This window comes from Sarcophilus harrisii, chromosome 3 (assembly GCF_902635505.1).
Source record: "Sarcophilus harrisii chromosome 3, mSarHar1.11, whole genome shotgun sequence".
NCBI lineage: Eukaryota > Metazoa > Chordata > Mammalia > Dasyuromorphia > Dasyuridae > Sarcophilus > Sarcophilus harrisii.
In genome coordinates, this window is record NC_045428.1 from 501,755,419 (window position 1) to 501,768,343 (window position 12,925).

General features: G+C 45.5%; 1 protein-coding gene across 2 annotated transcripts in view; it reads right to left on the minus strand.

The window, feature by feature from the left end:
- The window catches only part of ARHGEF17 (Rho guanine nucleotide exchange factor 17), a 145,882-nt gene that overhangs the window by 44,264 nt on the left and 88,693 nt on the right, over positions 1-12,925 (minus strand). For both annotated transcript variants that reach the window (XM_031961463.1, XM_031961462.1), the window contains exon 2: positions 1,186-1,263. In XM_031961463.1, the coding sequence (XP_031817323.1) occupies positions 1,186-1,263 (78 nt within the window). The remainder of the gene's footprint in view (positions 1-1,185; positions 1,264-12,925) is intronic.

Below are 12,925 nucleotides of genomic sequence, written 5' to 3' on the forward strand. Positions count from 1 at the left end.
GTAGGGCTTCTCTCTGTGCTTACCTGATTATTCAATTGCCATGGCAATGGAAGACAAGGCCAGTGGAGCAGCATTAATTAAGCACCTACTGAAAGAGATGGCCCTTGCCCTGTGGGAGCATCTAGTCTCGATATATTTTGAATTCTGCTACTTAGCACTTGAAAACCCTTAGGAAAGTCATTCAGTGTACTGCTGGGTCTCTGTAAGCTAATTCACAAGCAGAGTGGAAGATAGAGGCAGGGTGCTGTGAAGCTCCATCTTAAGTAGCCTGCTGAGCAGCTGTGGGCTCTAAGGAAAACGAGGGCAGGCATTGTAATCACTGTTAATCACTTGGAAGTCTACACTGTTTAGAGCCCTTGAAGGACCACAAATCCTTTTCTTCACAATAACCTAGTCCATAGAGAAGGTAACAATTATCGTGGCCATTTTATAAATGAGGAATGAGGTTCACAGAATCATGGATTCTGATCTAGGAGGGACCTCAGAGGTCATCGAGCCCAATATGCTCATTTTATAGATGGAAAAACCGGGATCTGCTATTACCCAGGTAGGAAAGGTCAGGACAGAGGTAGAATGGTAGCCCAGAACCTTTGTCTGAAGATCAGAGTCAATGCTCTCCTCACTGTCCTGTGCTCCCCCTGGTCTGCCCTGCCTCAGCCTGCTTTGGGATGGGGATTGCATTATATAAATATATACTGAGATCTTCTTGTCATTCTGAAGATTTGTGATTCTGTTTAGACCTGTGGAAAAACCATCTCACTTCCCTATTTTTCCAATAGAAACCAGACACACACCATTCCACTTCAGTATTTTTCCATTGGAAAGACACAAACTCTCTTTCCCATATCTCCAGTGGAAAGACATACACCACTCCATCCCCCATCTTTTTAATGGAAAGATACACACGAATCATCCTAATCCCCTTTTCTCCAATGGAAAGACAAAGATATTATTTTTTTTTCCTGTTTTCTCCAAAGATAAGATGCATGAACACATTCCCTTCCCTATTTCTACCTGACCTCCAATTTTTCTCCTTTTAACCCTGCCTGCCCTTTAGGTCAGGGAAGGCCAGATTTATACTCTTAGACATCAGGACATCGGGGAGGTAGGAGGGGTGTGGGTAGTCTTACCTAAGACTGAGTGGATAAACAACAGAGCCCCTTGCCCTGTCCCTGGGCCCCTCACCTGCATCAGCGTCCGAAGGGACTCCACATATGACTGTTCTGTGTCCAGTAGGGTCATGATGACATGTTTTCTCATGTCCTGGGAAAGAAAACAGAATGGGAGAGGATAAGACTTCATTATGGGGACTCCTGTTTTCATCACTGTCATTGCTCAAGGCTAAGCATGGGGGCAAAAATTCCCCTCTAGCTCAATCTTTAGAATCAATCTCTTTCCTCTCTTATTTCTTCCTTATTACTCCTGGGTTCTTGTATGTCCTTATCAAGTACAAGTGTCATCTGCCCTGCCATATGAGCATAAACTTTGTAAGTTGGCCCATTATGGATACACAGCAGAGTCAGAGAATCCAGACTGATCCCATTGAAGCAATGATGATGATGATGATAGTTGATGTTATGTGTATAAACATCCTTTAATCAGAGCTTTGAAATAGACTTTTAAAAATAATATTTTATTATTTTCCCAATTCCATTTAAAAACAATTTTTAACATTCATTAAATTTTTTTACTTTCAATTTCTCTTCCTTTCTCCCTCCCCTCCCTGTTCCCTGAGATGGTAAGCAATTTGAAACAATAGACTTTTGACATAGGCAGTGTAAGTATGATTACATACCCATTTTACAGACTGAGAAACTGAGTTCTAGAATGATAAGGTGATTTTCCCAGAATAACAAAGATAGTAAGTATAAGATTTAAGATTAAAGAACCTAGATCTTCTGATATCATGATCATGATGACCTTGGATGGGAGGGTCTAGTTGCCAGGATGTTAGAACCCTAAAATCTCAAAGGAAAGGAATCTTAGGAGGTATCTTTTCAATTTCCATCCAAGAAGCAGGACTATATGTCCAGCTTTCTCACAGAGACCTCTAGTGATGGGGAGCTCATTCCTTCCCCAGACAGCCTTTGGGACAACACTCTTTGTGAAGTTTTTCCTTCATCGAGTCAAAATCTGCTTCTTGGCAACTTCCATATAAGGTGATTGCCCCTTCTACCCTCTGGAGTCAAACAAAACAAGCCTAATCTATCTTCCCAACCATGGCTCTAAAGGCAAGCTATCAGGTCTGCCCTCCTCCCCACAAGTCTTGTCTTCTCAGGAACAAACATCCCTAGTTCTTTCAACCCACTTACACTGTGACCTGGTCTCCACACCTGGTCATTCCGTGTCCTTTGGACACTCCTCAGCTTGGCAATATCCCTCCACAAAGGTGAGCCCAGAAAGGAGCATGTGGTCTGCCCAGGACACTGACTGCTAGGTGCTAGAACCACCAGATGTCAGACAGAGCTGGGAGGAACGCATCACATCATCTCAGGCAGAGGCCCCATACCTGGCCAGAGGGCCTCTACTCTCCTGAGCGCTGCCTGAGCCAGAGTAAAATGAAATTAGGAAACATTTAACAAAACAAAAATGCAACGCTACACAAATATTACATCTTAATAAATCAACTGACTTATTGACTCTTAGTCAATGGACTACATTGATTAAGCCAATATGTATGTGTTCCTAAGGAGCTTGATGAATGAATGAATAGTCCTTGTTCCTATTTGAGTTTGATATTACTGAATGAATTGTAATATCTTAGTTTGAGAGGAGAGGGTAGGATCCCAAATAGGGCAGGGTCAGAGTATTTGAGAAGTAGAGCCAAGACTCAAATCCAGACCATTTGTCTCCAAATACAGTGCTCCTCCTCTATTGTCCACTGTATTCTCAAACCCAACCTACTCCAGGGGGCCATTCCTGATGGCTTTAGCCCACAATGACCTCTCTTTTTCGCTGTGTTTTGTCAGCCCCGACTCAGTTTCTCTCTAGGCACTGACCAAGCCCTGACTGGGGCAGCTGACCTTGTTCCATCCCCGAGTGTCAGACAGAACTAGGATTCCTAATAGAGAAAGCCCAACAACTGGACCCTTCCAACTCCAATATGGTGGGAAAGGGGCTGACTCAAATATAACATAAAACTCTTGCCTCCTTTGTCTTGTTATCTACTTGTCAAAGTCTCTGTCTCAACCAAGTAAAAATGTTTTGAGCTGATCTGGGTCCAAAATGTTCTCTGTTACATTGAAATCACGAGAAACAAAGATGGAGAGCTAGAAGGGAGGGACTTTAAAGGTCACCAGTCCCAACATTTTCATTTTATAAATAAGGAAACTGAGACCCAGAGAGGCAAGTGATCTGCCTGAGGTCACACTATGATTAATAGAATCATTTGAAATCAGGTCTTCTTGACTCAAAGTTTAATTCTCTATTAACTACACTATTAACTACATGGGGCTGAGGCAGGGAGTGATGTTTAAGATTCTGGGTTGTATGTGTGTAGACTTTAGCATTTGCATCATCGATTGTATCACATACCCTAAGCCATCCCATAGTCACTGGAGCCAGCCTCCTGCTTCTTGGGCTGAGATAGATATTGACATCTTATACCCTAGGAAGCTCCTGTCCAGGAAAGCTATTTTTACAGCTTCCCTGGTTGCCCTTTTCAGAGAAGTCTAAGAAATTTCATTCTGAAATCTAATTTGAATTTTTCCTGATATGAATGAAGGCCCCATTTCCTCTTGTCTTGCCCCATGGCCATCCTTGGTGCTTAAAGAACCATATTGTCCTGATGAGATTTCTGATCCCCAAATCTAATGACATCCACTGAAAGGGGCTTCCCCAAGAGCTCCCAAGCCAGTCTTCCGTGTCATGTGCTGGGGAAAGAGCATTCTTTCCTGGCTGGAAAAAGGGAGGATGGGGTAGAGATAAGTATATGTGGGACTAGGTGAGCAAGGAGCAAGGTTGTGTCGGGAACACCTGTAAGAGAACTCAATTGTGTCCCCTCATGAGATCAGAAGGTTTGGGGGGGGGTGTCTTAGAGATCATCGTGTCCATATAGGAAACTGAGGCCTAGTAGGAAAAGGAATGTGCACAGGGTCACATAACAAGTAAATAGCAGAGCTGATGGTCAAATCCCAATGAAGCCACTGGACTCCAAAGCCAAGGCTCTTTCTTCCACAACATGTCGCTTTCAGCCCACCCCAGTCCTGCAGATGCCTCCGGGGCTCCCCTAGACAGCTTCCCGGCACGGAGACCTAAACCAAAGAACCTCAACCTCATGTAAGTCTGAGGGAATCAGTCCCTAGCACAGACACCGAAAGATACATAGAGACAGGGTGAACAGCCCAGAGAGAAACAGGACAGAGACCCAGCAAGAGATTCATACAAAGACAAAAAGAGGCGCAGAATTCTGCTCTACATAGCCATGGAGGCAAAGAGAGCTGGGGATAAAGATGCAGAGATATATATCCCCCAATCCAGCTCTCCCAGGATCCCTCGGAAGGCTTAAGTATCTCCACACGGGGACATACAGGGGTACCCTGAGGCTAGATAGACTCAGCCCTCCAGAAATGCTAGATCACAAGAACGCCAGCAACCTTTGCCCCCAAGTCCTGTGGGGTCACAAATATTCCACTCCTCAGTGGGTACTGGGAGGTCTTAAGTATCCCTAGAACAAGTCACCCCAGAAGTACTTTGAGGTCCGAGATACCTCAGGGCCGAGTTCTCCAGACATACTGAGGTCACTGACGGACACTCACAACTCACCTAGGAGGATTACAAATACTCCAGTGCCACAGAGACATTGGCCCCAAGCCCTTGGGAGACACTTTGAGATCCCTTAAACCTCTAAACTCAGACTTCCAGGGAGACTGTGAGGTCCCAATACCCCAGCCTTCCAAAGACCCCACGAGGTTATATATATATATATATATATATATATGCTTACCTCTCACCCCTAGACATACTGTGAAGTCATACTTCCCTTCCCCCACACATACATTGTGAGGTCAGAAACCTTAAACTCTGCCCCAATATCATGATGTAACATATCGATAACCACAGCTCCCATGTCTATACCCTATAAAGCTGACAAGGGGTTTTCCTTCCAACGACCTAAGGAACATAGAATGTAAGTCTTTTCTTCCCTATTTTACAGATGGGTAAATTGAGACTCACATGGGAAAAATGAGATCACAAGTCATAGATATTTTACAGACATTTCCCATCCTATAAGAGGTACCATCCAAATCCCAGAGGCCCTCCTGGTCTATTAACACGCCAGACCCAGAACCCTTGGGATTATTGACCTTCCCACCCCAAACACGCATCTTAGCCATCCTTAAGGTGTACCTCCAGGTCACAGAATTCCCTCGGAGACTTTCTCAGACTACAGCCTTCCAGAAGGTTATCGATACCCCAAAATCCACGACCAAACACCCCAGAGACTGACACCTAACAATTCAGACACCTGCAATAACAGACTTCCTAGCTGAACTGTTGTTGAACTTGACCCCCAGTTATTCAGAGACTCGCCAAACTCCAGGCCTCCCTACCAGAACGCTTCTCAGATAACAAAAAGGCTCCGGGCCTAAGAAGCCCGGGATCAGAGAGCCTTTCTGATCATAGACATCAGACTCGGGCCTCAGATCCCGGATCCCTCACACAGGAGAAGTCCTAAGATTGCAGAGCCCTTAGCGCTAGGCCAGTCTCTTGCCAGAGCGGAGGACAGACCACCCTCCAAGGCCACAGAGAGCAGGGCCTTTGGTCAGAGGCTTCCAAGCACTCCTCAAGAGTCCAGAATACCATGCCAGAGACCCCTAATTCTCCCTTAACAGATCCCAGAGTTCCAGGACAGAGACCCTAAGCCACCCCCACAATAGACACAGATCCCAGAGTTCTAGGCTAGAGACTCCTAATACCCCCTCAACATAGACATAGCTCCGGAGTTCCAGGTCAGAGACCCCAAGCGACACTCACACCCTCACAGACACAGATCCCAGAGTCAGAGACCCCCAAACACACACCCATACACCCACACACACACAAATACACACACACTCAGTCCTAGTTCAGAGACCCACATTCAATAATTCAGAGACTTAAGCAATAGCCTCCCCCTTGAAAATACCCACTTAAAGAACTCAGAGGGCTTAGTCATACCCTTCCCCTAATAAACACACCTAAGAACTCAAGAGTCCTGGGTCACAGCCTCCCAGACCCCCTTTACAGACCCCCATGCAGTCACCTCCCAGTTCTGAGTTTCAGGTCACATACCCGAGAACCTGAAGCCCCCAGTAAAGATATTCTAGGCCCCACAACTGTCCTCTCCCTCCTAACTTGGCCCCTCAGAGGAGAGACAGCCCAGCTTTTCCCACCCCTGGCACCTGCCCCTGAAGACCCCAACCCCCCCAGCCTTGTCACCTCATTGCTGCCTCCATTGCTCGGCCCTGGCAGGCCACTCGGGCCTGGCCCCATCCCTGTCCCCATCCCTAGCCCTGGCCCGGGCTGCTCGCCATCGCCCATCTCCCGCATGTCCTCCAGGGCGATGGTGAACTGGGCCAGGGTCTTCACCATCTGCAGCATGGGCCTGTGGGCCGGGGCCAAGGGCCAGGAGAGATGGATGAAGGGAGAGCTGCAGTTCCTAGAGCCTGGGCCCCGTGCTGCCGCCTGTTCTGTGCCTGGGCCGGCGGCCGCCTGCCTGCCGCTGGCTGTCAGGGGAAGCCGAGCGGAGCTGAGCCAGGCATCAGGCTGAGCAGGCGCAGCTCTGGAGGGGGAGGGATGGGGGGGAGCTGCAGGCGCGGGGGCTGGGAGGAGGCCCCTCACCCTCCCTTCTCTCCTCTCACACTCACACACGGCAAGATTGATTTACATCCAGTCACTCAGCAGCATGCCCTTGGAGAGATGTACCTGCCTTCCGAGGGGCACACACAGGAACGGCTGCACATGTGCTCCCTGGCACAACCCCCCTACACCCGCAGCTCACCCACACCCTTGTTGGCACACGCAGGGAGGGATTCACGGATCCATAAGTGCGTGCGAGATACATGGGGAGTAAGAATCATACATGTTCTCCTCAAGCCCATATAAACCCGAGTTTACCCTCACCCCCAATTTGACCAACACACAAACATTCATTCTCAGATCAGTCTACATATGTTCTCATGGAGACATCCAGGGAGGGAAACGCAAATGTACTCATTTATATACATGTATATAAGCATGTATACATGTAAGGTCTCATTGACATATTCAGGTAGATATAGTCATGGGTCCACATATTCCCACTGATTAAGACATGTAGAGGGGACCCATATTTCCAAATTAGGATCACAAACACATACATACACACACACATAAAATCATTAATTCATTCAGCAGAAATTTATTAATCCCTTATTCTGAGTAACGGAGGAGAATCTTGTTATGTCAACCTTGGTCTCTATCCTCAGGGCGATTCTAAATTATTTAGAAAAAAATAATTCACGTTTTTACTGTACCAGAGTACAAGACACGGTATATCCTAGCCACTCTCTTTTTAGATCTTCCCTTTCCTGGGAAGGAAGTGGATCCTGGATCCCTAGCTCCATTTTATAAAGAGGGAAACTGAGACCCCAAGAGAGGAAAGGTCATACAGCACATGTTAGCCCAAACCTTGCATAAACAAATCTTTATGTTTGTATACAGGAAAGTGTGAATAGATGCTGTTCTCCTTATTAGTAAAAACAATAATGATGATAACAGTTCTTATTTTAATAGCCCTTTAAGTTTGCAAAGCACTTGCTTACAATATTGTTTTGCAAGGGAGATTGTAGAAAGAATATTGTCCCCATTTTGCAGATAGAGAAAACCGAGACCAAGAGAGGTGAGGTAACCATTTTAGGATGACATAGCTATTGTTTTTTTTTTTTTGAGTATGTACACAATTACATGCTTTTTTCACACAAGGACTACCTAAGAGTCAACTCTGAAAAGTGGGATAGTGCAGCATGTCAGATGCCCCTTGTTATGTTACTAGTAATAAACACAGCCCCACATCCTCACTGAGCACCACTGCAAACAGGAGCCATTAGTCAGTATTTATGACGTGAAGCCATCCTAAACTTCTCCCCTTCTGAGAAAACTGGTTCTGAGCTGTGTCTCTAGCAGTGGGGATGATCTACAGGTCCTCCAGGTGACTCGGACTTGTGCTTGCAACTCAGCTGGTAAGAGCCAGGGTTCAATGTGGAGTCCAAGATCATATTCCTTCTGTGACATTCACTCTTTTAAGTAGATTTCCCCCCCCCCATCTGTATTTCTGCCTCTCCTGGACTCGACACCCACACCCATCACTGCCTGCTGAGGGAGGATGATGAGTGGGGGGGGATGATGGGAGTAGGGATAGAAACCATCATTGTGATGGTGGTCAGGGCTATGGCAAAGAGAATCCCAGCTGACTGTTATGGGGTATTTTTAATGCACTTGAGAAAGACACCATGACCTAGTGGCTAAAGAGCTAACCTCAGAGTCAGTCTGACACATATGGCTGTGTGACCTTAAATGAATGAATCACTTAATCTTTGAATGCTGTAAGCACTCTCTAAGGCAATAAATTGCAAAGAAGGTGTCAACTTGCCTTGAGAGTTTCCTTCCCTGATTTTCCTGTACTCATGAAACTACAGGTTTCCTATCCCTATATGTGCTTTATTTAAATATATTATTCATCTTACTTGCTCTCCACAAACTATGAGGTCAGGACTATAAGTTTGATTATACCCATTTTACAGGTAAAGGAATGATGATATCTCAGCAGGCATCCCATAAATAAATAAAATATCCACCATACTATAGCATGACTGTTAGATATAACTGTTTCAACTTTGTCTGTACCTAGGGGCTTAATAAATGCTTGTTTGAGTATTTGGAAGAAGGTTTTCTGGGGATTTTAATTTCACCACTTGGGGTTTTCCCCCTCTGTGCTGGGGCAGTAGACTATAGAAACTGAGGCTCCCTGGGGCTAGTGGGCCTGGACCTGATCCTGCAACTTAGCAGTAGGAAAGGATTTCCTTTGGTACCGAACATGGAGGATTTCTCCCCCTCCCCTTTTAGAGCAAAATCAATGTTCCTCACCCACCTCTGCCTCCTACTTTCCCTAGTAAGTTGAGGTTCCTCTGAGCTACAGGCCCTAGGAAGCTTCACGTGACCTGGATTTCTGGGCTTGTATTTTCCATCAGTGAGACCAGACCTCTGACATGTTTTGAGCAGAGTAGATTAAGCTTTAACAGCTTTAAATGCACTAAGACTTTTGGGATACCTTACATAAATCTGTTATTTTTTTCTTTTTAAGTTTTCACACCTTAAATTTGGAATGACATATATAAGACTGTGTAGATATATACAAAACATATTAGAGAAAGCAAATTCAAGGTAATCTCAAAACCAAATAATCCTTCAAAATATCTAGTTAAAAAAAAAGCAAATCATTAATAATCAACAGATTGGTGAAATAGCCAAATAAATAGGAAAAGTCCTAAACCAGTAGCTTCTCTAAAGGGCACTGTAGATAAGGAAACTTGTGTTGGAATTCCACTTCAGGTACTTGTGAGCATTCTGTGATCATGGACAACTGATAGTCTCTCAGAACCTCAATGTTTTCATCTGTACAATGGAGAGGATTCTCCCAATGCTTCAGAAGAAAAGCCATCCTCAAAACACTAAATAAATCTCAGAACAATAGTTAGCTCAGAATGCTCTTATTATTGGCTCTAAGGAAGCATTTTTATAATCACTTTTTTCTGTTCTCCTCCTTCGGCAATATTCTTATTGTCTTCCTCTTTCCAGTTGTCGTAGGCAAGCTAGGACAAGCTAGCACCCTGAGCCAGGTAGATGAGCAGAGGAAAGCTTGGAAAGAAGTTCCATGGAGTGACAATACACTTTAGGGAATATGAGAGGACCAGGCCTTGGGGGGGGGGGGGCATGTTACATGAACACAGACTCAGGAGGAGTCACACTGAACAGGAGAAGAGGCAGAAGGTGTGTCTGGAACATAGGGCAAGGAGAAGAAAAATTAAATGGACCTGGGGGCAGAGCTCTGTCTTCTGGGTTGTAGATAGGGCTAAATCTGGTGAGTTCTCAAATTTTCTAAAGTGCTCAGTGAAACCCAAGTCAACCTTTTCCAGGGATCCTCTGCTTCTCCAGGAGCCACTAGGAGCAATCAAGGATTTCAAGGGGCCTGGATTTTAGCCCACCTACCCTAGGCAAAGCTGCTCAACTGGAGGTGGGAGGGAAACATTGGAGCAAGAGGTTTGAGAGACCCCAGAGGTATCTTAGGTGGAAGAGGAGAATGCTTAGGGAGGCTTCAGTTTGGGGGGGGAAGGGGGAGGAGCTCAGGACCAGAGCCTGCTTTACTAATGAGGTAAGATCCCAGTCCATGAGCTGTCACCATGGCAACCAAGGCTACCAAGGGGTCTGGGTGAGCCTGGCAGGGAAATTTCCTGGGGTAGGATGAAACACTCACACACACAGATTCTCACCCACATCCACCCCCACAGACATGCACAGAAAGATAAAGACAGATGCTAATATACAGACACACGTACCCACAGACAAACCCAGAAGGGAGATGTACACAGATAAACAGAAAGACAGAAACGCAGAGGTGCAAATGTAGATACAAAGCTGCACCTTTAGACATATACAAAAAGATAAAAAGATTCAGATACACACCCACTCTCACAGACATTCAGAGAGAGAAGGATACAGCAGAAATACAACACAGGTAACCACACACAAACAGATAAAAGAGATGAGATGACACATAGTAACACTGCCGCCCACATGGCCACAGACAGATACAGATGTATCCATCCAGACAGTTACATCTGTTCTCTCTCTCTCTCTCTCTCTCTCTCTCTCTCTCTCTCTCTCTCTCTCTCTCTCACACACACACACACACACACACACACACAGAGACTGAGACTGAGAGAAAGCGAGAGACACAGAGAGATAAAAAGAGACAGAGATTCAGAGGGAGACACAGAGAGAGAGAGACACACAGAAAGACAGAGACAGAGAGAGCCATAGAGACAGACAGGGACAGAGATTCAGAGGGAGACACAGAGAGAGACACACAGAAAGACAGAGACAAATAGAGCCATAGAGACAAAGACAGAGATTCAGAGGGAGACAGAGAAAGAGAGAGACACAGAAAGACAGAGACAGAGATTCAGAGGGAGACAGAGACAGAGAGACACACACACAGAGACAGAGAGGTAAAACCTAGGACCATTTAGCACTTAAAGAGGTGCCATCAATCTGCCCAGATTGGGCAGAAAATTCCAATTCCAATGCCCAGTCTGGACTTTCTCTCTGCTTTTGAGGAAGGGGAGACTAACTCACCCATCTTCCAAACACATAGAGTAATTTTCCCTGACCCATTTCTTCCTCCTGAATTTATAGTCTGAGGAGGCTGTAAGCTTGGTGGAGGGATCAGCCTATGACTTATATATATCTATCTGACCAGGCAGAGTCTGATCCCCATGGTGGGGATATGGGGAATTGGCAAAGGACTAGGGGAGCTCAGAGAAAGCAGAGAGCATGCAATGCATTGGAAAGAGCACCAGTTGGAGTTGGAGGGCTTGGATTCAAATTCCACTTCTGAGGCATGATCTTGAACAAGTCACCTCACCTTCATGAGGTCTTCTAACTCCAAGTCTGCTGATCTTTCCATTAATATCTTCCATGAAACCCCCCCCATACCTATTTCCCTTATGAGTTCAACAAATACAGATTTTTTTTCTCTTCTCTAAGTGAAGACTCAAGTAAAAACTAGTTTCCAATTCTTGCCCAGATCCTTTCTTCTCCTCCTCCTTCCTCACCTCTACCAGGACTCTAGACTTTCCTCACCTAAACTACTCAGGTTAGCTCTTTCCCAACAAAAATCTGTAAAATGAAAGACTAAGCCTCTGAGGTCCCTTCATCTCCAGATCTATGCCTGAATGACCGCCTGATTGGAGACTGTGAGTTGGATAATGGCAAAGATTTTCTGGAGGAGGTAACCCCTGAGTTGAACTCTGGATAGGAAGGATTTTAATAGGAGAAAATGGAGAAGGGGAGGGACCTTCTTGACATAGGGGACCATGTAAGCAGAGAGGAGGAAGTGGGTGTTGACAAATAACAAACTATAGCAAGAAGGGTCTAAGGGGAGATGACTGTAGAGAATGAAGTTGTCACCCCACTGTATAGTGTGCTGTGGCCTTGAATGATGAGATGAGGAAGCTGGGCTCTCGGACTATGGGGAATTACGTAAGGATTTTGAGGAGGATAGAGATGAAGTTAGAGCTGGGCATGGGAAGATGGTTCTGGCCAGATGGACAGAAGGATTAGAGGAGAAAGTTCTGCAGTGTTTTCCCAGGGAGCTCCAATGAAAACCTTTTACAAGGGCTTTAGACAGAGACAGAGAAAAGACATCTGCCTGGGCCACTCCAATTAATCATTCAGTAAACATTCAAGTGCTCTGTGCACCATGGTGCTACCTAGCTGCCCCTGAAATTATAAGACCAGAGATCTGCCCACTTATTGTCTAGGCAGGTCAACCATTGTAGGCCTGAGTATCTTCATCTGTAAGATGAGAGGTCTGACCTAAAACCCTCTGATTCTGTGAGCCAACATAGCCATATCAGTCTTGCCAAAATATTGAGTCACAAGTGACATCATAGTGCAAAGAGTGCTTGGCTTAGAGTCAGGAAGACTCATTTTCCTGGGTTCAAATCAGACTCAGACACACTTACCAGCTGCATGATCCTGATCAAGTCACTTCACTCTATTTGTCTCAGTTTCCTTATCTGTAAAGTGAGCTGAAGAAGGAAACCACTACAAAGCACTACACTATCTATTCCATGAAACCCCAAATGGGGTCATAAGGAGTTAGACATGACTGAAAAAAAATGAC